Genomic DNA, 25111 nt, shown 5'->3' with positions numbered 1-25111 from the left:
ATACATAACATATATGGTATCCTTTTAAGAAATTCTAAATAAGCTATACTCTATCTTTGCAAGGACCTTGAAGGCTACAGTATACTAAACAGCTGCTAAAGGAAGTGTAGTACTAGTGCACCAACCAGGTCCAGTACAATCAGTACATTTAGCTGCGTAGCTAAAATTATCTACCGTAGCTTTATTTACTTACCTCAGGTAGCTTTATTTAGCTATTTCGAGGCAACTTTTCACAGTTTTGCTTTTTATTTTAAAAAGACAAAAAATCGCAAGTAAATGTCTGCTAATATTTATTCTAGATATTATTTAAAAAGCAATCTAAAGCAGATATAATTTTAACATTGCTGTGATTGAAAACTTTTAAGGAAAAGATGTATTTCCATTGTTTGAGTAACTGTACAGCACCTTGTGCGATGAGGCATGGATAAGTATGATAACTTCACATTGTGCTCATGTTAACCAGAACTGGTTTTCTTTGTTATTTCACTCAAGAAGTAACTGTTAGGTCACAAATTAACTGTTGTATATAGCCTCAAAACTTTTAGAATTTTGATTGTAATTGCACAGAAAAAGACACATCTTCAAGAGTGATTTTTTCATGAGTTCAAAGTTGAAAATTATCACTGCATCAAATTGCAATTTTCTGTACTTTCAGGGAAAAATTTGATTAACTAGCTAAGTAAAGGTACTTCAGGTAGGTAAATAAAGCTATGTAGGTAATTCAAGCTACATAGCTAAATCTAGTGATTGTACCAGACCTGCCAACATTCATGCCTATGACATCGTGACGGTAGTGCCAATATCTATAGCCTTGGCTTTCATATGTTTTAAAAAGTTTACAAATTGTGTGATATTTTAATATCAACCTCTTCTCTTCTAAGATGGACACAAAAAGTGATGATGACTGGCAAGTACAGGGGAGTGATGATGAAAAGTATGACCCTGGAAAAAAGGGCAACGGAACCTGGTGTCCTTTGCCAGAAGATATCATAAAGGTATGAATACTGCTAAAATAATGCATTAAGTTGAAAAGTTGACTTCTTGTTTACAATACTGAGTAGCTGATTTGATTAAGTATTAAAATTAGAGATTCAGTGTTTTATACTAAGTTCTCATGTGTAAATCAGTGATTGGGAAGGCCATGAAGGTCAATGGGACTATGGTGCAACTGTCAAAATTTTTAACAGTTCGGTGGGCCATTTTGAAAATGAATGGGCCATCTATTTATTCTGAGGGGCCATTTTAAGAAATAACAAAATGAGAAATAACTCTGAAATCATCTGCGCAATGCAAGGGGTTCTGAGTCAACACGTTGCCGTTAGACCCCTGGCAAATTTCATTTGATATTTTAGGGCTTGCTTCTCTCATTGAGAAGCACCAATCAATTTAAAGCTTTCATAAAGAGTTAGTTAATGTAAACAGGAAGGATTCAGTGAGACCTAAAATGCATGTGTTCCAAGTTGGCTTAATGTGATTGGTTGAGAGATAAGAAAAACAGTAAAGATTTGTAATTTGTCTGAAAGATGTCGCTACAATCAGCCCACAAATTATTGAATTAAATAGGCCAGGGGTCCAATGGTAACATGTTGACTCAGGAACTCCTGGCATTGCGAGGATGCTCTGAAATATGAAAGAAAACATTTTTTATTATTCAAATCTAATTTTTGACATATGCAGTGTAGCTCATTTAAAGAAACCAGCATACAACATGATTTATCCTTATTTTTTGAATCAGTAACATCAAAATTTAGATTAAACATTGTAAACACTGGTAAATGAGTGCGGTATTGTACCTTTGTTGTCCTATTAAGTACATAACAGGAAGCAGTTTTTGATGGTTTTTAACCAGTGAGATTTGCTATATCAAAATGACTGCATTTAAAACAAAAGTACAGGTAAGAAAGTCTTACACAAAATATATCCAACAAACATCGCTAAAAATTGAGTGCACACCTTGGCGCCACCAGTGGTTCATTTAATGCACCAATTTGCTCTTCAATGCCATATGTTGCAAGCTCTTCCCAATCACTGGTAAATTATGCAAGAATTTCATATTTTTGAAATAATAAGTACATAGTCTTTTATATAGTTAGAATAATCTAACTGTGTATTAGGATAAGCCATAGTTAGAATAGTCCCATATAGTAGCAATGTACTAAACAGAGCAGATCTGATCCAGCACGATTTTGGAAAATTCAAAAGAAGTTTCACTGAAGATAGTCTCCAAATTAATCATAACAAACTCTTTTAATGTTGAATGTGCCTTCTACTCCCAATAAATATCCATATAAAGAAAGAAACCAATACATTTTTCAGCATTTTTTAAAATTATTATTTTGCTTTAAATTTACATGCCATGTTGACAATTGGAACTCTCTAAATTAATTGTATTATATGCATAAATAAGAATTATCTGCCCCTGTTTATTTTGCTACAAATATACAGATAGAATTAGTTCTATCTGACAAATATCTTTTTAGCGATAGAACATTCTCTCTACCTTTTACAATACATGTATCTTCATAGTTTTGATTTCTGAACCTTTTATCTTTCTTCAGTATAATTCCATCATGTAAATTTTTATGTTGCAAACTTTTGAGTTACCTACAAATATCTAATACATGCAATTTCTTTTAAGTAACAAAATATTTATTAATAATTACTTCATCTTTTTCTAGCTTTATGAAGCTTTAGCAAAAGAAAAGGTTTTAAAACTGGAATGGAAGTGTCCTGGTAGACATTTACCAAAGGCAGAAAAACCTTCAGAAGATGTCAAAATGAAGGAGGAGGCTAAGCCAGAAATCATTCAACAACCTAAAGAAGATTCAAAGTTAGTGTGTAAAATATAGCAACCCAAAAGAAGGTTCAAAATTATTGTGTCAAAAAGCAACATCAAATAGGATTCAAAGTTTGGTATGTAAAAATTGATCAATAAAATGAAGGCTCTGTGTAGAAGCCCAGTCAAATGCTAAGTGTTAGTGTCAATGTATTATAGCGTAGCAGCAGGGGATTGAAGCTTGTTGTATTACATTGCAGCAACTAACAGAGGACTCAGTGCATACACCTCAAATAATTCTAAAATTTATGCCTTCTCTTGTTTTGTCTCAGATACAAAAAAAGCCTTGTTGATATCTCTCTCATTGTTTCTATAACTTGAAAACCATTTGAACACTATGCTTGGTACTTGCAAAATTTTCCCATCATATTTTCACTGGTTATTTCTTAATCTGCTTTTCAGGCAAGTACAATCAACAGAGTTTGATTTTGATGATGATGATTTTGGTACAACAACAAAGGTTACACCTCAAAGATTGCCAGGTGAGTAAAGATACACCTTAAATGTTACCAGATTTAAAAATGTGACCAGATAAGTGAATTTAAACCTTAAATGTTACCAGATAAATAAAGTTAAACCTTAAAATTGTAACCAGATAAGTGAATTTAAACCTTAAATGTAACCAGATAAGTAAAGTTAAAAATTAAATGTAACCAGATAAGTAAAGCTACACCTGAAATGTTACCAGGTAAATAAAGTTACATCTCAAGGTTACCAGATAGCAACCATTCATTCAACATATACTCAGTATTGTACCCCTATTCTTTTTATTTCATTTACTTTTCAACAGTTTCAAATGATCATCTGTGTTCTTTGAGTACACGATGTATGTTGTTCAAGGGTCATAACTCTAACCAGTTTATTCTGTGTTTTCTTTCACAATAATCTATGTTTGGAACTTTTGAAAGGTAAATGTAGCAACAAGAATAGCAGTAGGAGTGTTTGATAAATGGAATCCATGCTTCAAGCTAAAAAATGCATATAATGCAAAAAAAAAAAAAAGAAAGAAAGAAGGAAACATAAGCAAGAATAAAAACCTGAAGCTAAGACAAATTGTTTTCCACAAAGTGCTACAGTTCTGCAGCTAAATTGAGACATAAAGATGTAAAACTTAAAACAAGATAAAGAAAAAAAAATGAGGCATGCTATAGGCACATTATATAATAATATGTATATGTTTCAGGCAGTTTTCTTTCCCTTTAGAATATATACCAATAGAAGTAATGTCCGTATATAATTGGAGAATAAATTGTTTTGCTTTCTGGTATCAAAAAAACCCCATACAATTATAGGTAATAGAACTCCCAGGACCCAGAAAAAGGTGGCAACCATGGACAAAATATTGCAAGATGTTATGAAGCAAAGAATACAGAATTCAGCAGACCGAGAGACAAAGCGCAGACTTCAGCGATCCCCTCGAACCCCAGGATCAACCCCTGTCAAACCCCCTACAACTGCAGCAGGCATCAGTAGCCCAGCCAAGCCCCCCGTCTCAGAATTTCCCCCAAATCCAACAGTGAGCGCCAGCTCTAGTACTGTTGTTTCATCTGTGACAGAGAGTTCAGAGACTAAACCTGTAGAAATGGAGACAGAACCCTCATCAGAGACACAAAATACTGCAGTCAAGTGAAAGAGTGTCCCATTTAAAGATTTCAGACTTTTGAAAATGAATTGATTAAAGGAATGTGTGACAAAAGACTATAGAGAGTCAACATTATACACTTGATGCTCTTTTATAAAAGTGATACCGAGACTGGCAAGAAAAAGACAGACTTGAAACTTAACAACTAGCTCTGGCTATGAGTTGTTTTTAGTAATCTCTTTTTAAATGATTCTGGAAAATAATAATAAATCAACCATAAAAAAAAGAACACAGTTAAAAATGGAGAAAATTTTTATTAATTACAGGGAGCATTCTTCACAATATGTAAGTCTCTGTGTGTGCATTTTGTCTTTTCATATTCACATCTGGAATAAAGAATTCAGCATATCATTGCATACGTGATTGATATTAAATATGATTCATTAATGAAAAGAATTTTTTTTTTTAATTTCAGAAAGAATATTTGCTAAAAGTTTTTCTGAACAAATGTGTGATGTGGATAACACAAAAAACTACAGCTTCTATGAATTGTATGAATGTTGCTTACAGGTTCTGGTATGTTTTTCCATTAGAGGCACACAGAGCCTCTGTCATTTCATTTGAACAGTCATGGTGAAACAAATCCAGGCAAAAAATATCAAAAGCAATTTCTGATCCATTGACTGGCTTCTGGGTGGGACCATTTGTGACTGGCATCTGGGTGGTGCCACCACCTACAGGTTTAGTTGTGGTGCTAGCATCATTTGGACAGGGTCCCTTGTACCTTCTGTGGATTGCATTGTTTTTGCAATGGGCCTTAGATAGGTCACAGCTATGGATGGCGAAAAATGTGAATGATGGTTATTATGTGTGCCCACTATTAGAATTACTTGCTTTGAAAGACATCTCTGAGTGGAATAACTGGTTATACAGGGTGTGAATCTTCATTGAATGACTTACTCATTATAGTACGTGTTTCCATCTGTTCCACATTGCAGATCCTCTGGTCTGGATACACAGTTAGCATTAGTTAAGTATCTACAGTAGTATGTATCGTACTGACCACAAGACACTGAAAAACAAGAGGTCCATAGGCCACATCACTCACCTGAGCATTTAACTAGAGAAAAGCAGAAATTGGTTCAATTTGAAAAGTTTAAATAAGTGGTCCCAACCTAAACCCCCCCCCCCCCCCCGGGGGGGACGGCATGATTTGAACAAACTTGAATATACACTAACTGGGGATGCTTCCATATTTCTTTGACTAATCTTTCAAAGATTTTAAAGATTTTTTTCCTATACAAGTTTGATCTTCTATTGTGGCCCTGTTCGACCCCTGGGGACATAACTTGGACGAACTTGAATCTTCACTACCTGAGAGTGCATCTGTATTATTATGGATGATGGCTTTGCTGTTCCTGAGAAGAAGATTTTTAAAGATTTTTCCTGTATATTCCTATGTATCATTTTGATCTCCTGTTGTGGCCCCACCCTACACCTGGGGGTCATGATTTGAACAATCTTGACTCTAAACTACTTGAGGATGCTTCTTTATTAATATTACTAATCATGGCTTTGCTGTTCATGAAAAGAAGATTTTTAAAGATTTTTCTGATATATTCCTATACATGTATAACTTTGATTCCCTGTTGTGGCCACACCCTACACCCGGAGGTCATGATTTGAAAAAAAAACTTGAATCTACGCTATGTAATAAAGCTTTCACATAAGTTTCATCTTTTCTGGCTCAGCGGTTCTCGAGAATATTTTTAAAAGATGCCATTAAATTTTCACTAATTCTTAATTATTGAAATGATGCGATCCTTCATATGAAAAAAACTTAAATTCCCTTCACCCAAGGATGCTTTGTGACAAGTTTGGTTGAAATTGGTCCAGTAGTTCTGGAGAAGAATTCAAAAATTTGAAAAGTTTACAGACGGTAGACAGCTAGAAACTAGAAGCTCACTTGAGCCTTCAGCTTAGGTGAACTAAAAAAAAAAGTCTAATTTTGCATTTTCTCATACAAAGAAAAACCCTTTTTCAAAGTATTTACTTCTCATCTATAACCTATTTACTAAGATAATCGTTTCCATAAACATATTTTAGTTTGCCACAATTTTTTATAATGTGTAGATATTGCAGACCAATTTTCTAACCCCAAAATCATTTTGTGATTTGTTTTAAGTTCTTGAAACCTATAATAAAATTTGTGAATATCTACATTTTGTTCATATGTGTCATTGCACCACTACTTTGCACATATTTGTTAGTTTTTGCTGTACTTTCAAGCATTCCTCTTCTAACTTGTGCAGGAAGGATTTACTGAAATTCACTCAAAGAGAACGCCCTTTCCCAGTATTTCGCCTACTACCATGTTTAAGTGGAAAGTACCTGTTACTTTAAATAGATTTACTTGGCCATCTATATATTGTTTTTTTAGGAAAACAACTTTATGAAATAAATATGTGAAACTGCTTCTACATTTACAAATTGTTATACTATCCATTGGCATATCTTTACTTTATTATTGTAATAATTTCATACTTGTCTGTTATGGGCTCTAAATTAGAAAATAAATGTTCTGTTCTGTTCTGTATATTATAGAAAACATTTCCCGGTAAACTTATGCTCTGATTCGGGCTATAAATTTATGAGAAACACTTTTTAAACTATTTACGACATATTTCTCTTTTATTACTTCACAACCAGACTCTCTGTGTATTGCATTTACATAGTATCACTATAATTATATCAAAATACATTTTTAATTTGTTTGACATTTTACAGAAAATAAGTGTCAACTCTTTTCTTGACTCGACTATTTTTCAAGATTTTTGTTATTATGAAAGGTCTAGATCACTATTCGTTTCGGGAACTATTGCTGCAACTTAACTATCCACTTTTTCTCTTTGTATGTCTTTTCTTTCTAAAATAATAAAATCCCATGTTATTTTAAGTTCAGGTAACGTTAAATTCTAATGTATATTTAAGCGGACAGGTTGGAACAATAATATATAGATTTTTATGTTTATTTCTCATGTGTTATTTCTCATTATGTGAAAAACACGGTTAACTAGCTAAAGTCAAAAAAAAAATGTACTATACAAAAAAAAAAAGAATATATGGAATTTGGGGTAATTGAACCGGAGACCACAAACACAAAAACAGTGCTGCGTACACCACTAGGCTAAGCAGATTTTCGATATAAAGACCAAGTTAAACCAAACAAATTTTAGTATAATAGTACACTATGATATCAAAAGGACATACCCCATTCAAGATTTCTTTGGTTTAAGTTGGTTCAATTACATAAATCTGTATTTTTTCATTGATCATTCAATAGTTCTCCTTATATCCCATACACAATATGTAAATTTCATTGATCTTGTTTGAGATAATTATAACTTTTTTTTGTAAGATACTGGTATAATTTGTATTTGTTCATAGTTAGATTATCAAAATATCATAAAATATTGAAATATTTTGGATGTTTGTAAATGCACTATATTGTAGGTCATGTCGTATACTAAGTGCGCTATACCTCTTTTGTACTATAAGTAGTAAGGACCCCCTTTATTCTGAACACTAAGGATTTTTATACAATTAGAGTTATCTGCCCTTGATTTGAAATAAAATAAAATTGAAATCTACAGTGAATCACCCAATTTGTTATCAATCCAAGCATTATTGACATTTTTAAGACCAAGATAAATGATTTTAACACTTTTTTGCATGTATTTCCATATTTGCTTGAAAACATCAATGATTTCTGTTCATCAATAAATCATGTCTTTCAACATTTTATCTGGGGGTAAATGGCTGGTACTCTGTTGAAAATGAAGTAGGGAAACTCTATAACACCTTTAGTAAAATAGTTTTCTCAACTCTGACCTCTAAGTAACTAGATTATAATAGCACGCCACATATCCAGAAAAAAAAACAATTTTCATTATTAAATACACTCGATGTTCTATAGGTTGTATTCTGGTATCCATTTTCTCATATGGCAACAAAAGACTAGAATTATTTACAATTTCTTTGTTTTAAAAATATATCCTCATTTATCTTACCTGCAAACAGACCAACGAAAACTATAGCAGCCAATCTCATCTTCAGTACTCTTGTTTCTTAACCAAGGTCTCTCGTGAAAGAAGCGCTAGGAATCGTGGTTTTGGACAAAATTCCAGGGGGCTCTTGAGGGAGTTCACATTGAATTTAGAGTGAAACTTTAGAACTTTTTCTTTAGGTCAAATTTTCTCAATGAGTTTTATGGGAAGCAGAGATCAAATATGGTGTTTCAATATATCAAATTTACCAATATGGATTATGTTTTTAATGAACTTCCTTCAGAGAGGCCTTATACGTGTATAATATCTTTCTTATCTTATCGTGCATAACAGAAGTATATCACGTATAGAATAATAATCCGTGATATAACATTTCATATTGGACATGAGGATGCTTTAGTTTTGTCAACAGTAACTGCACAAAAACTTTATTACCTTATATGGAAGTTTATTCAAGTTTTAGATTCCATTTCCAGTTTTTATCTTTTATATATTTGTGACATTATTAACCAAAATATTGTGTTTCAACAATAATCAGTAACTAATACATGTATTTACAGTAATGTATATTAAGTTTTATCTGAACAATGCCACATTTGTTTGAACATTTATGTATATCCAGTATTCCATCATTTCAATGCAAAATTTCATTTATTAGTAATTGGCACAAAAACTCCAAATTAAATAATACTATTAATGTTTGTTATTGTACATGACAGGGTGTCTCTCTCCCCAGACTTGTTTGCTGTGTCAGAAACACTGCGGTGGACACGGTCTGATGACTTGGTGGTCTTCTGATGTCAGTCTGACTGGTGATCGTTGGCTGTGCTGGTTTTCGACCCTCTATATATTTTATATCGTTTTGCAACAAATCCACTGCTTGATTGTCAGTCACTTTATTAGGATTGGACACTCGACTGGGAAGTTTTGAAATGAGTTCCGCCATGGGATCACTCAGGTGTAAAATCAGACTCCACACCATGACTCTTCCGTCCTCACAGCCAACTACGATGGTTCTGTCGTCGTGGTCCACGCTCAGGCAACATCCTCGGCCGTGAACAGGGATTTTTGCATTCTGGACACCATCGCTGGATCGAACCACTGTTAACTCAGTGCGATCTTTGGTTAGTCCAATAATGTGCTGCCCTTTCAATGCTAGACGTGAATATCTTAAGTCCAGTCCTTTGCTTCGTGTATTTGGCACTTTAAAATTTGATTCTGCTGTGAATACATTTCCATTATTATCCAGGATAACTTTATTATTTGATGAAAATTTGATCCTGGATACATCTGTTGTTGGTTCTAAAAATGAAGAGAAGTGAAAAAGACATTCTTCCTTTTCAACATTATAAACTACAGCCCCTTTTGGATAAGGGTTGGAGCTCTTTGAATTGTTCAACCCCTTCCTGTTCTCGTAAACGATCAAGCAGCTACATTCTTGATATGGAAAGGCATCTAGAAAAGTATCCTCCTCACCCAGTGTCTGAACAATATCTCTGATTCCAATCATTCTGTACGTTGCTGAGGGACTGAACAGTCCTCTAACAAGAAGTTGGGTGTTGATTTCATCTTTACTTTCAGTGTCCGCCGGCGCACCTGTTTTGACAACTCCTACGATGTAACTAAATTCCTCTTCAGAAACAACACAGGGTGTGGTCAAAAACTCTGTCTTCTCGGGAAAATCGCATAGAAAATTGAAATCAGAGTCCAGAGCTGTGGTTTCTAAGTTGTAGACGTTATTTCTCCAGTTTTTGGAAAGATTCACACAAGTTACAAACACCAAGGTTCGGCAGTTATTGGAGAAAACGGCAAAGCGACTGTCGAAGACATGTCGAATTTTACTACCACTCTTGACATCCCACAATAAATCATCATAGAGGATGGCTTCTGTAGAGGATTGACCTCTTAGGCTTTGGGAATTAATTCGTGTTATGACATAATTGCCATCTTTAGATACTATGAAATCATGGACAGGACCAACATCATCGTCGTTCCGTAAAACGTGTTCGATTTGTCCACTACTGCTGTTAACAATTTTTACGTCTTCTTGATTTGATCCTAAGCAGACGACTTGATGTTTGGCGTGAAGGACTTCAGTAATTTTGACTGGATTTTGAAATACTTTGTCAGTATGTCTAGTTGGATAATCAACATTGCTCAAATCCCAGATCTGGACATCGTTGTCAGCTGACAGTGTCACTGCTTTATTAGTTGCAGATGACGTCAGCAATTTCAAGAGCGGGGTATTTCCGGTCTGCAAAACACGTGCAAGTTTCCCGGTGTCTGTTTTCCAAATGAGAACAAAGTAGCCTCTTATTCCTATTAACAACTTATCATCAACGGAGAATGACACACTGGCGTAGTTAGAAGACGGATATGTCAAACAACAAGGCGGCAAGTCATTATTAATGAACTTCTGCTTTTCCGTACTGGTTGAAAACAGGCGAAGACTCTTTCCAGTCATAATGACTAGAATAAATCCAGTGTTGGACAACTTCATATCACGGATATCGATGTCAGTCATTAGGTTGTTACGCCTATAGTGTTTGTTAGTGATGTCAAAAATGATAGTTTCAACTTGTTTGCTTTTGGTGACGACAAAACATTTTTTATCTCCACAAAGGACAATTTGTTTCGGGACATCACTTGCTTCTCCAGTGCATTTTCGCACTAATCGTGGTAATTCAAATAGGTAAATATTACGACCTGACTCACAAACAAAATGTGTTTCCTGAGAATTAAATGCCATGCTCCGTGAATGGTAGCTAAATCTGTGAATTAGGGATGCTTCCGTTACGTCGATAAGATATGGACCTGTTTCCCTTTGCAATGCAAGTGCTAGATACTTTTTCGAAACACAAACACTTGCAATATCGTCATATTTGTACTCGATTGAATCGTAAAGTTCACCACAATCGGAACGAAAAATTTTAACAGTTCCGTCATTGCAAAAAACGTTTAGAAAACTTCCGTCCTTAGTCGCGTATATTTGACCAAAAGGCATCACTATTTCAGGCCTTGGATCCCCCTTTGAAATCTCCCACGCTCTTAACGAAAGGGAACCGGCAGTTTTAGCTGTAAGAAAAATACCACACGGACTTTGATGAAAGGAAATATTTGATGCACTTTCGGCGTTAAAACTGTATTGCAGCAGCCCACCTGGCGTATTGTAACATTGGCAGTTGGGAATCAAAGGACAGTTTCTTTGAGCGTACAAGTCACAGTTGTGCACAAGTTGGCGAATATATTTATAGGATTTAGTGTGTTCAAGCAGTCGACCTGACAACTCCGCTCCTAAACAATTTATGTCCTTTTCAATTGTTGGTTTTGCCATTTTTAATGCATCCTCTACAAGTTGAATTTCTCGATCTGGTGCGTCATTGTAGTCTCTCAAGAGTTCCTGAAATGTCGAGGACTTAATTTTGTCAAACATGTAATCTAAATCACACAGTACATATTTCTTCAAATCATCCAGGCGATTACTTCTTCGGAGGCTGAAGGGAAGATGTCGGAACTTCCTCAGATTGTAAGTTGTCATTGCTTCTGTACTTCCAAAATGATTTGGTTGCTCGCATAAAAATCGACATGCTTCATTTTCTCTTTTTTGAAGATGAGATTTATTGCTTTCATGATATGGTTTTCTTATGGATCCTCCCCATGTTCCCAAGAAGTAGTCCGCAATGTTTGAATGCAGATCCTCCACGAATTTCTCTTCACTTAAATATTTCTTAGCGGCTGCATCTTGAAATTGCCTGTGCTTCCATGATAGCACCAGTATCCCATCAACTTCCCTCTCTGTGATAAAGGGTTCAAGATCTTGTAACAAACGCGCTGGGAGATACGCCGGCATTCTTCTAATGGTAGTTTTGCAGCATGCAGTGACGTCATCAAGCAACGCTTCATCGATTGACATAATATCCAGTAATTCGGCCTCGCTCAATCCCAGGTTTGCAGCAGTGAGGTAACCAAGAAAATGCGATACAAGCAAGGTTTCATGCTCTTTTTCAATGCGTTCAAATAGGGCGTTTATGTTTTCTCCAACGCTTTCTCCGATGAAACAAAAATTCATGTCGTCGTAGGAATGCCAACGTTTAGCCTCCTCGATAGCCATTGACAAAAACAATGGTAAGGTGCATACCTGGAATGCGTCTTTTACAATGGACATTTGTTCGTATGTTACCGACCTCCAACTAGTGCTCAGGGAAGCTCTGAAAATCCTTTCACACTCGGTAGAGGACAGTGGTGATAGAAAGTGGACACTGTCTTTACATCTATCTAACAAATGAGTGAACAATTCTGTCCTGTTTGAACTACATGATACAATCAATTTGACATTTACTGCTATTTTTATTGGGAGCCATTCGAAGTTGTGATTATCTTCTAGCAGATCCACCGAATCTAGAAGAATTATTAGCATGCCGCCAAATTCTCCACTGAGAAGAAGCTCTGAGAAAAAGTATTTCAACTGTTTGTAATCCGTGGGGATTTCGCTTCGATCCTTTCCCATCAAGTCGACCAAATGAAGACAAAGATTGAAGAGAAACTGTCGTGCGGTGACAACTTGAGTCTCTCCTACAAATCGGAACACAATAGCTGTCCTCATCGTCAAGTCTTTGTTATATATGGCGGTATTCACATCTCTGATAATCTTCGCCAATGCAGAGGTCTTCCCTGCTCCATTTTCACCGATAATTGCCAAAGGTCTATCTGTTTCTGATAGAAAATAATCCTTCGTTGCAGACATCAAATCATCTCTCTCCAGAAATGGACACTGAGAAGATTTAAGAAAATTCCACTGGTTGTAAATTTCCCTGAAAAAAGGATCTCTTTGCACGGGATTTTGATTTCTGATCGACTCATCCACGATTTCTTTCACTGAACAGTAGACTTTGTTTGCAAACGTTTTAGAAAATTCTAACTTTTCAAGTGATACATCATCTACAGGCTCAGTTATAACGTTCACGCTTCCTCGCATATTTTCATACACTGTTTCTCTGAGACTGCTTGGTAGGAAACCGTTACTAATGGTACTCTCTGTACAAGAACTACTGTTGTCATCTACTGTACTCTCTTTTCCTTCTTGTAATAATCCTTTTACGTACAAGATGCAGTTTCTTTCCCTATGTTTCCGATCAACTGCAAGGATTCCTGTTTCAACTTCGTTCTCTAAGCCTACAAATATATCTCCACAATAGAAAGTCTGCTTCACATAATGAAGTGACAGTTTGTACCAAATGAATATCTTTTATTACCTATAGGCTTGAACTCCATGTAAGTTTCAGTGTCAATCATTCCTTTCTGCAGACAAGCTTCGGATGCTTTCAGAAAGATTTGTTGAAGAAGACAAAGTGTGCTAGACCATTCGTCAGAATCTGCAAGAAGAATCAATCATTGCGAATAATAACTTGGAATTAATGAGGGCAATATATGTATGTTTAAATCAACTATAAGGGACACATGCTTAAATCATCTGTTGGTGACAGACCTGATCTGTACACATCGAATGTGGAAAAGCGAAAATGAGAAAACACTTCATTCTTACAAGTCTGTTGGAAGTCCACTTGTAAATAGTAGTATGGTGTAGGGCCATTTTTGTCTTCCTTGTAGTACCTATCCACAAAGAGAGCCTCGTCTTCAAATCCACAGGAAGCTAAGAATTCCAGTAAAGTTTCGTACTCGTCTTTTTCCACCTCCAATGGCGGATACCACACTTCCTCATCTTCACTTAACATGCACTAAAAAAATTAAGCCTTTTAACAATTTGTGAATTACGCTATGGTGGAATACCACTGGCTATTAAAATCATTGTTCTTACAAGTATATTTGGACCCATTGTGTCTTTCTGACACAGTTGAAGTTCTCGCAGAAACATCGGCTGGAATACATCCACTTCCTTCCTTGATCCCCATCGTAAATCAACAGCCTACATCGACATTCACAACATGAATACATGTATTTTAAATATTAATAGTACTTAGCTTTGATAAAATATAATGTACTGTACAAAATTCATCGCATGATCTTAATAAAGTACTTTATGAGGATTTGGTTCTTACGTGAAAGTCCACTCCATGATTGTCCCGGCAGTAACGTCTCAGGTCGGGATACACCTCTCTGATTAAAATCTCTCGTTCCTTTTCAAACTCTAGAAAATATAATTTGCAAAACTTTTCCCTCCTGATTTCACCAAGACACTTTCAATGAATCGGTCAGAGACTTCCTCATTATTGAGAATTTTTTAAAGATTACTGAGCGTTACCTTTCCTGTTTGCGCAGACGTACAGTTTGACGACATTGGATGGGAGTCGAGGAAGATCATGGAGGTTGAACCCTCCATGGAGAAGACCATGTTTTAGCTGATCTTCCTCTGTTTCAAAGGTTTCTGAAAATATATCAAATGATTAAATAAATATAAGTGTTGAACAGAAACGGGTAAAGTATATATAACAATTTATAATCGATTAGAAAGGTACCATTACAACAATAATTTTATGATCCAGTTTCTAAATTTGTAGTAATGATTGCCAAATCAAAAAATATCAATTGAAGGAAAAATATGATGCAATGTATTAGATAATGGTTTGATATTCTATGTTTGGATTTCGATCCATAATTACGCATGTTGTCGACCAAATGTCATAGTCTTTACCATAAATCTTAAGAACAGAATAGTCTGCCTGCCATTTTCTTGCGGGTAGACAGATAAAATCAAACATTCGCTTGTACATGCACTACGAGATAAAGGCAATGTCAAAACATTTTATGAAATTTACGATTATGGGAAAGTTGCACGAAAGAATGCCTTCATAACTATCTATATTGCTATCCTATATTGTTAACAGCTGTATGTGAGACAACTGTATGAAAAATGATTTGAAAATAAGGTTTATATTAACTTATAGGATATAAGTCGATATCTATTTTTCTTATCGAAGTCAAATATCTGTATCGAAAGATCAATAGCGATTCTTGACATCTGAAAAGACGTACTTAGTTTGATTAAAAAGGCAGCAGGTATTTTGTAGATAAACGCAGACCTTTTTGACACACAGACTTGTCAGATCTAAGTGGCTCGTTCTTCACAATTCAATCAGGATATTTGAATTTTAAAAATCAATTTAAAATCAGATTTGATGTCCAAAATGTCTACGATGCTGTGTATTATACAGTATGGTGTCGACGTTTTGACTTTATCTATGAGTGTGTGTGTGTGTGTGTTTTTAAATACTAGTTAATTAAGACATGGAATGTAAAATGCTGTGAGGTGTATAAGATGTTTTAGATGTGATTTAGTCAATCACATGTTATCTTTTAAACAAAGATTGATTTGGGTAAAAAAAAAATGTTATTCTATTCAGTAAAGAAAATCAAAAACAAATTTCTTGGCATAAAAGAACATTTGTTTACGCAGCCCCATACAGTAAAAAGATTAAACAGATTTGTATTTGCTGACAATACTAGACCAGATCGTTGCTCCATTTAAGCCGTTCATCAAAAAGATAATCCGATATATAATAAAAAAAGGAATAAAAATATTCACCTTCTACAAATACCAGAGATCTAAAATAAATATGTAAAAACTGATCTGATATTCTGAAAGTAATTTCTAAACGGCTCTTTTGAGGAATTATCGATGATTGGCGATGGCTGTTTTAACGATTAGTGTCCTGTGAAGGCAAATATTTGATGAATGTCAACATATTAATTTTGTTCAAACCCTTGTATGTCATACTTTGACCCTAAAATCAACGACACTTAACGATTTCTCTTTTCTTTTTTCATTATTTTAAGGAACAGTTGTTCAAAATTTTTGTTTTTTGTTCAAATAATCCTTAACCGATTTGATTGTTTAATGTTTATTTACATGTGTGTGTTTATTAGTGGGTTGGGGAAAGAGGGTGGTAATCTGTGCGAAGTCGGCATATTATAAGTAAATTCAAATTACGTACCGGTAAGTCTTAAAATCATTAAAAGATTTGATGTTGAATATTTAAATTGAAATCATTATCGTTGTCAACTTAGTATATAATATACTTATTATCAATGAAATCTGTTATAAAAATAATGACTTGCCTTCCGTTTAATTGCATTTTAAGTTAAATATAACATGCATTTTAAGTTAAATAAAACATTTTTTTCAAGAGAACTTCCGTTGCTATTTAATAAGGTCTATCGTTTTGTAGAATGTCAGTCTAGCGTTACAATGAAACAATGCATGTATGCATATGAAATCGTTACATGCAGATTTAAACATCGAGTTACTCTTTTAAAAAATTAAAATTAATATAGCCTTTTGTATAACGAACAAATAGATGGATAAATATAATTCACATACCTTTGATAGAATCCTCATTCATTTCCGCTTATAATTTCCCTTTACCCCAATTGAAAAGGCATCTTACACTGCATTTCAGCAGGTTGTCAAGGACTCTTCTGATCCGACATTGGGCAGATAACTCCCGAATGGTATTGGTGACAATTCTATTTGAATCTCCCGAGAGAGGAACAATAAATACGTTTTAAAAGTCTGCCTAAACGATCAATATGTAGTATTGTGTGAAAAGCTATGTTTAACTTCTTAAGGGCTATGGGGTTTTAATACCTTTTAAAGAATGTGCTACCTGAATTATCAGATAATAATATTTAACACCGGTAGTTTTCGTATCAAACGTATTTCTCGTGTTTCCTTAAGTACATTTACCACTGTGCTCAAACAATTGATTTAATATGTACTTTTATTAAAGCATATTTTCAGTCCCTGGTGAATTACATTAATTAGCAATTATAATTTTAAATCCTATTAGTATTTGAAACATATACAATGTGGTGTTCCCAATAGCGCTTCTCAAAAGCAAATCCGTAGGAACCGTTGGTCATCCCCTGGATCATTCTTTTCACTCTGACGAGCCATAAGATGTGCTCGTAGTTAGTTGAAGCTACATGTACTGCCCTTTTCCCTGGTTGTTTGTTCCTCCTCTCGTTAGACTTCTTGGCCCACACATAATTCCATTCTCTGTAAAGAGTTCTAGCTTAAACTTTCTGAAGAAAACCCTAGATTCCATTTTCTGGAGAGTAGTGCTAGTTTCACTTTCTGGAGATCAGTGCTAACTTCCGCTTTCTGGAGAGTAGTGCCGGCTGCCACTTTCTGGAGAGTAGTGCTATAGCTAATCATCTAGTTCTTCTTCCAGCGAACGACTGGACCATTTTTTTATTATTATTTTTTTTTTTGCTAATTTTTTCCCATTTTGTTCTATGATAGTTGCAGGAAGTGAACACATCAATTTTGGCAACAGAACATATTATTCTTTCGAAAATCTCAATTTGTCTTGTTCGCTCTACCGACTCCTGTATTTTGCTTTCTTTGAATCGTTGTGTAAATTGACTGTCACCATTCCTTTCTTTTTTGTTGTTGATATAGTCAGGACTCGACTACCTCTATTTGCTGGAGTGTACAAGCTTGACAAAGTTCTAGATATTTTCCTGAGCAACACTCCTTTACTGATGATCCCTATAAAATGCTTTCACAAAAATATTTGCATCTTCATTAGCCAAGTGCCCAATGCGCTTTTTCTCGTCTCTTATGATGTGAGAGTAAGCGAATGAGACACTTGGTTAGTGAAGATGAAAAAATTGTTGAGATGGCGCAACTGTTACACCCTCCTCCAATTTCCAATATTCTGTTTTGAAAGCCCAATTGTGTTTAGCCCAGAAAAAAGTTGATTTCAATTTAGTGCTACATGCATTTCTTTTATTCAAGATTGAGCCATACACCTTGGATCAACTCCTTTAGCTCCTCTGAGCTAAAAGCTTAGATGAGTTCTGATAGAAGTTTGTCCGCTTGCCTGTCTGTCATCTATTCACTTAACAAATCTTCTCCAAAATATCAGAAACAATTTGTACAACCTTAATTAGCACAGCTTGTTTTGAATGAGAGAATTCAGATTTGTTCAAATAAAAGGTTATGTCCCATTCCAAAGGGAAATAATGAATGAATGATACGGATAGGATGGGACATTTAATATTATACAGAATCAGCGGATTGTAAGAGACAAAACTTATGTAAATGTAAAAGCGTCCTTATATACTTTACATTCCAATCTATATAAATAATAGATCTCGTTTCTAGTGTGCGGCCACCAGGGTTAAATTGTAACTTAAGGAAAAAAGGTTTAAAAATTTGTTCAAGAAGGGTAAAGTAAGTCATATTTTAATAAAAACAGCCCCATGTACTAAAAATTTACGCTCCTCAGGGGGTAAGATGGGACCATAACAGGGGTAAATTTAAAAAGAAAACTTTTCTCCAAGAACAAAAGGACTCCATTAGTCATATTAATTAATGTACAAACATCCCTTTGTATAGTAAAGATTCTCAGTTAAGTTTGTTCTAATCATGTCTCCCGGATTTAGGGTCACAATATGGGTCAAATTTTGATATGGTAATTTGAAGGGGGGTCTTTGAAAATGCTGTTTTCAAGAACAGATGCACAGTTAGTCATATCATTACATAAACATCCCCAAATTTTTAAAATTCAAATAACAAACCCATTTTAGGGTAATATCACAATAGAGGTTAAAATTTGACATAGGAACTCTGCAGTGAAATGATCTGAACTTCAGTTTTTCCCCACAGTACTCATTGAATGCATAGCATCCGTCTGACTCCTTCCAGCTACATCGTATACTTGGACCTCCCACCAACCCCGGGATTTTCAGAGTTATAAATTGTTACATTAAAAGTTTAGACTTTATCAAGTGAAACTTATCTGTAACAGTCTTAAGTTTAACTTGATAAAGTCTAAACTTTTAATGTAACAAAATTTCTATGTAAAGGCATAGACCTATAGCTGTAGGTCTATGGTAAAAGCTAGTAACGAAAAAATGACCTTAGACACTCATAGGAAACATGGACCCATCTTAAAATAGTACAGAGTCATCTATCCGAAGAAAATTGACTTAGGAAAGTGTCTTCTCATACCCCCACCCACCCCTTTCCAACCCCACACCCAAACCCAAACCCCAACGAAATAGTATTATGAGGTTTGGACAAGTTGTTTAGTTTGTGTGTGTGTGTGTGTGTGTGTGTGTGTTTTTGGGGGGGGGGGGTGTTTTGTATTTTTTTTTGTTTGTTTTTTTGCTTGTCAAAAAATTTCTGACCCTGACATTTATTACAGCTAAATTGGAACTCCACCCCACCCCCCCCCCCCACCCCCATTGGATAAAAAAAATCCTGGATCTGTCCCTGCTTTGCATATAGATTCCTTAATAGCAAGTGTCACTGAATTGGGTTAAAATTTATTACTAGTAGTATGAAGTTTTGAGAGTTCAAATTCAATCGATGAACTTGTACTGATGGGTTTTTTCCCAGATTGTGGATAAATTTGCAAATCATCAAATGAAATAAAAATTTTAAAAGAGCAACAAAACAAAGATAAAACTTATGCAGAGAGGCATTCTTAAACCCATTTCGGCAAGAGTCAAATTGCTTCATCTTTATTTTTATTCATATGCAGAAATATTGATTTTAATGTGTATTTTGGTACAACCGAAAGAGCACAAAAATTAGACTATCTGTATAAATATCAGTTTTTGTTTATGCCCTACAGAAGGGAAAACATCTAAATTTGATATTGGTTTTCACAATCCAAGGACCTTTTATACATTAATGAAAAAAAAAAAGATTTCCGAGAAAATTCATATTGTATAAAGATGTAAATACAATGTACTGTGTTTATCAACATGACGTATTTCATTTTCAACACAGGGTACTCTCCATGAACCACTTAGGAAAGGTGAACAAAACCACTGTTGCTTATACTTCAGTAATGAAGAGGTGTTCAATTGATTTATTGACATAAGATGCTTAGAATGCTTGAATGCAGTACTAACTGAGTAATACACTATAAATTTCAATTAGATCAAAGGGCAGATCACTTTACCTGCAACCAATCCAACCCATCCACCACCTCCCTCCCTCCATCCCCACCCACGAGAAGGCTAAGGGAAATAGCTCTAAAATTGATAGATTACCGACCGGTTTCCATAAAAATCCTCTTCAACTAGTCCCTATATATGTTACACTGTATCTTACAATGCATTTCATTGTTATCCCCGTCTTCTGTTTGAAAAGTATATCATAATATTAATAAGATTTTCAGTTAAGTGAGTAGAGATTCATTCAAATCCTCCATGGGCAATTTTTTTTTTCAATTTCGCATTTCAACATTTGTGGTTTTAAATTCATTTCATTTTAAGTCTAAGTTTTAGGAAACAAATCTTGCCTTGAAAGTGATTGAAAAAAAAAACACATGGTAAGCATTCAACGGTGAATTCAACGGTGATTGTCTCCGCTAAAGATAAAATACGAGTATAGTCGTTTAATTTACAGACACGTAGTATCGTTATATCGTTTTTGAAGGAGGGGGAGGCGGCAGCCAGAAAAAAAAAGTTTGACAAGCAAAAAAAAAAAAATGTAGAGGTTCCAACTTTTTTCCCAACCAAATTTTATTAATACATTACTTACCATTACCACATTAAACGTTATTTCACTTATAATGCATCAACAAGTGGGGAGAGGGGCATCCAGCCTTTCAACGAACATTTGCAACAGTAAAATGTTATGTTTGGAAAAAATCCCCCCCCCACCCCCCAAATCCCGATACTGCGTGCCTCATTTATACCTACCTACCTTTGCATATCTGATATAAGGAACAATAGTATCAGAGGGCCGGGGAGGTCTGTTCTGTCCCCTCCTTTTTTTAACGAGAATAATTTCTTGCTTTTTATTTTAATACAGAAATTTTAATTGAAAGGTCACCCCTCCCTTTTTGTTGCAATATGGTCTAACCCCCCCCCCCCCCCCAACCTGTTAATGTGCATAATTTTTTTTAGTCGAAGAGAGAAAGCCCCTCCTCCCTTTCCATGAAATAATTTGTTTGTTGTTGTTTTTTTTTTTTAGTTTGGGCAGTTTTTTTCTCAAATATCCTTTGTTTTTTGCTTGTCAAGCCAACCAACCCCCACCACCCATATTTAAAAAAAACCTGTATTGCTGCCATGTTCACGCAATGATTTTTTTTAGATGTACAAATATTTAATTTATATTGTTTTCCCACTCGCACCCGTTTACTTTAGATTTAAAGATGACAATTTATTCTGCATCATTTTTCAGGAAATGCGATCAGATTCATTTTATAAATTATCTTTACAATCTCACTGATATGATTCAACGCGTAATTTTTAGTTATTACATAGCTGTAATATATTGTTTTTACTTTTTTTTACTTGCATTAGCATTATGAACCCTTACAAGGAAGTATCGTACACATATATCTACATGTTAACTCAAATGATATAATATTTCACTCTTAACAGAAATATACCAATTCTAAAGAAAAAGATTTAGACTTGTAACATATTATAAAGTTAGATTTAATTTCCATCTGGAGATAATTTGACAATTCACTGAATGAAAGCTGGTGTGAAGAGATTTCCCGTCTTCTCAACCTGAGGCCACCGACAGGACAAAAGTTCTTAAAGAAACATCCCTCTCTTTTCCTAACCAATTAAAATTAAGTCTTCCATCATCAGTAAGGACATCATTAATTATGTGAGTAGCCGCACAAGTATGCAGCTCTCTCTTCGCCAAAAATTAATAGCCATGTGCAACACTTGTGCATCTCGGAGCTGAATCATCCTCGGCCTTGTTCATCGTCGGGGGGACCTGCAGGGATGCTGGCTGAAGCTAATCGGCTCACCAAAACACACAGCGCTACTGTGTGCTTCGTATATCATTAGTAGACAAAAAAATGACTGTAAAATTCTACATGACCACCGTGGCTACAAACCGAGATGTAAGTACTGTATTTTTTCTCTTCTTTATAAGTATCAATCACTTGATATAGTGATTTTGGGGGGTAGGTTTTTATTTAAAAATTGTGAGCACTTTTTCTGCTGTTTCGTTCAATTTCGTTCTAAGCTTGGTATGCTATCGCTTTGTTTTGATAACTGATATCTTGTTGATTTTCTGTCTAGCAGACAAAGAAGCGGGTTATTTGGACTCTACTTTTTCCAATAACTCCATCTCTTACAATAGCTCGTTTGTATCGACAATTAAGTGTTTGCATGACACTCCCTCTTGTTACATGCAGTGATGCTCGTGAAGAGTTTATTTCACATACATCCACACACGTGCATATAATTGCCCATTTTCCATGTTAAGAGCTCTTTCTTTCAGAAGAGTAGTTAATGCGTGAATTAGTTCCTGATAATAAGTTTCTTAAAACTAGCGTGATAATCGAATAAGGATGCAGTGAGTCATTGTACGAAAACAGTGATATAAGCATCGGTGGGGGATTCCTATAGAATCTCCACTCTCTATCATGTCTATGAATAGGCATACTAGATATACTCATTCATAATATATGTAGTCAATGACGTATTTTATTTTCAGATATACATCAAACAGAACCGAATAAAGCTGATTCTGGACGGTAAAAAGATTCCTTATGAGGAGATAGACCTCAGTAAAAACCAGGAAGGCAGGGAAGAAATGAGGGCTCTGGCGGGGATTCCAGACTTATTACCCCCTCAAATATTTAATGACAACACATACTGCGGGGTAAGCATACTCAGTTCCAGTATAGATAATTAGAGTGTGTAGTTCTGAATTTTTTTTCCTTATCATAAATCCATGTAATTCCTTGATTATATTGATATGTGAAAACAAAACAAAATTCGTGCAGTTTTTTATGTAAATAATAATTGCTTGAGGACTTGTAAAGAGAAATATATGATTTTTTTCTAAATAGTTGACCATTAACCTCCTGTGATTTGACTCATCAATCATTAATTGCTACATGTATACGATGTACATCAAACCGACGTGTTTCATATTTACTATTTTTCATTTAACGTACATTAATGAATTTAGGTAGTATCCATCCATCCCACATGTACATGTACAATACTATTTTTCTGCATATACTATCCTGTGTTTGCAGAAATTTACAAGACATTCAGATAATGCTTTAAACATTGTTATTTCATTCATATTAATAGGCAATAGTGTGTAAGGACACATACCAACAAAAAAAAATGGATTCAAGGATGGTGTATATTTTTGGAATTATTTTGGTTGTAAATGTTGCATAAATAAAATCTCTACAATATTAAGAAATTGTAGTCTTTCTATGATGCATATTCAATTTTTTTCATCCTTTTCCATCACCCTTATAAAATCTATACATTTTTTTCACTTAATAGGACATAATTGAGAAACTTTGAAAAATAAAACATTTGCAGCTTAACGTATACATTTTATTTATATCAATAAACATATATTTAGTTGTTATTTTCACGATTGTTGAAAAAGAAGATGTTTGTGTCATCTGTCCTTATAAGGGCTATAAATGATTAGCTGCAATAATGTAGCCCTCTCCGATTTTTTTTAATCTGATATTTTCAGGAGAGGGCTACAATTCCACTGCATCTCCTTAATGGTGCAAATATATTTTTTAGATACGGGCGACTACAGGCAAAATAAATTGTTTTTGCATTCAACTTACTTCAAAAAAAAAAAAAAAAAAAAAAAAAATCGGAGAGGGCTACATTATTGCAGCTAATAAATGATGACTGTTGTACAATCTTATTTTTAGACATCTGCACTTAAACCCAGTACATATCAATTGTAGAAAGCTAATGTTTCATATAAACCACGGCCTTTGTTCATTTTACATCCACAGGATTTCCAAGCATTTGACGACGCCAATGAAGATGGAAGATTGCTGGAATTTCTACATTTAAAGTGATGTGATTTGAAGGACAAAATGAAGGGAATGAATGAGAGAAAGAATTTCATAATAATCAAAAAACACTTGCTTTATTTGTTTAACTATAAATTAGCATTATACTGCCATATGGATACCAAGCCATTATGGATATTGTTTATATCAATGTTGTTGTAAAATATTATATGTAAACCAAATTTGTGTTGGGTTTTTTTTCATTGCTTGTGAAAATACTAGTCCATGCTTCATCATCATTATCATCATCTCTCTCTCTCTCCTCTCTCTCTCTCTCTGTATTTCATGTTTGTATACTTATTATGTCAATTATTTATTGTAAGTTGAAATTTTGTCACAATCACCAATGCTTTCTGAGTTAATGTTAACTGTGATATTTTCTTAAGGCAGATATCGAATTCGCGCGTTTAGCAGAATATAATATATAATGATTCATAAACCACCGCACAATGTAATCGCAAATGGGTGTCAAGATTTAGGAGGGGTGAACCATACCAACGTATCTTGAGCAGAACACAAAAAATTAGTAAATAAAAAACCTGTATTCAAATTTTCCAGACAAAGAGGTAATTTATCTTTCCAGTGCAATACAAGAAATTCGCAAAATACTAGCATTAACCCCCCCCCCTTGGGTACAGAGCGGGGGTGGGGGTGGTTCCCGTCCCCAAGCACCATTGTTAGGAAATATCTAGAACATTGCTCTATTCTTAATACAGATTTTATAAAATTTGAAAAAATATTATTATATACTGTATTAAAAGTGTATAAACGATAAGATTTTGTTTTCTAATACAAGTATATTATAATACAAATAATACCGTGTGTACTA

At 34.6% G+C, this 25111-nt stretch overlaps 4 protein-coding genes across 4 annotated transcripts; 2 read left to right on the top strand and 2 right to left on the bottom strand.

Moving 5' to 3' along the window:
* Positions 1-879: 879 nt before the first annotated feature.
* On the top strand, positions 880-4874 carry LOC133204535 (PAXIP1-associated glutamate-rich protein 1A-like). The gene is made up of 4 exons (XM_061340284.1): positions 880-995; positions 2679-2830; positions 3239-3318; positions 4129-4874. The coding sequence occupies exons 1-4, from the start codon at positions 882-884 to the stop codon at positions 4464-4466; spliced, it is 684 nt and encodes a 227-aa protein (XP_061196268.1). The 5' UTR covers positions 880-881; the 3' UTR covers positions 4467-4874.
* Positions 4729-8574, bottom strand: LOC133204536 (tomoregulin-2-like). Its single transcript, XM_061340286.1, has 4 exons — positions 8489-8574; positions 5379-5490; positions 4987-5250; positions 4729-4804 (listed from the first exon to the last, which is right to left on the bottom strand). Exons 1-4 carry the CDS (start codon positions 8526-8528, stop codon positions 4735-4737), a joined length of 486 nt encoding a protein of 161 aa, XP_061196270.1. The 5' UTR covers positions 8529-8574; the 3' UTR covers positions 4729-4734.
* Positions 8575-9080: 506 nt separating this feature from the next.
* Positions 9081-16842, bottom strand: LOC133172203 (NACHT and WD repeat domain-containing protein 2-like). The gene is made up of 7 exons (XM_061307048.1): positions 16821-16842; positions 14745-14867; positions 14542-14630; positions 14301-14408; positions 14028-14220; positions 13738-13857; positions 9081-13657 (listed from the first exon to the last, which is right to left on the bottom strand). Exons 1-7 carry the CDS (start codon positions 16840-16842, stop codon positions 9189-9191), a joined length of 5124 nt encoding a protein of 1707 aa, XP_061163032.1. The 3' UTR covers positions 9081-9188.
* Positions 16843-22121: 5279 nt separating this feature from the next.
* On the top strand, positions 22122-24464 carry LOC133172071 (SH3 domain-binding glutamic acid-rich-like protein 3). Its single transcript, XM_061306881.1, has 3 exons — positions 22122-22332; positions 22932-23099; positions 24223-24464. Exons 1-3 carry the CDS (start codon positions 22288-22290, stop codon positions 24286-24288), a joined length of 279 nt encoding a protein of 92 aa, XP_061162865.1. The 5' UTR covers positions 22122-22287; the 3' UTR covers positions 24289-24464.
* Positions 24465-25111: the final 647 nt, after the last annotated feature.

This window comes from Saccostrea echinata, unplaced genomic scaffold (genome assembly GCF_033153115.1).
Source record: "Saccostrea echinata isolate AGI-Se365-2 ecotype Australia unplaced genomic scaffold, CSIRO_AGI_Sech_v1 ptg000054l, whole genome shotgun sequence".
Classification (NCBI taxonomy): Eukaryota; Metazoa; Mollusca; class Bivalvia; order Ostreida; family Ostreidae; genus Saccostrea; species Saccostrea echinata.
Note: the sequence above shows the minus strand (reverse complement) of the source record. Positions and strands in the feature narration are given on the sequence as shown.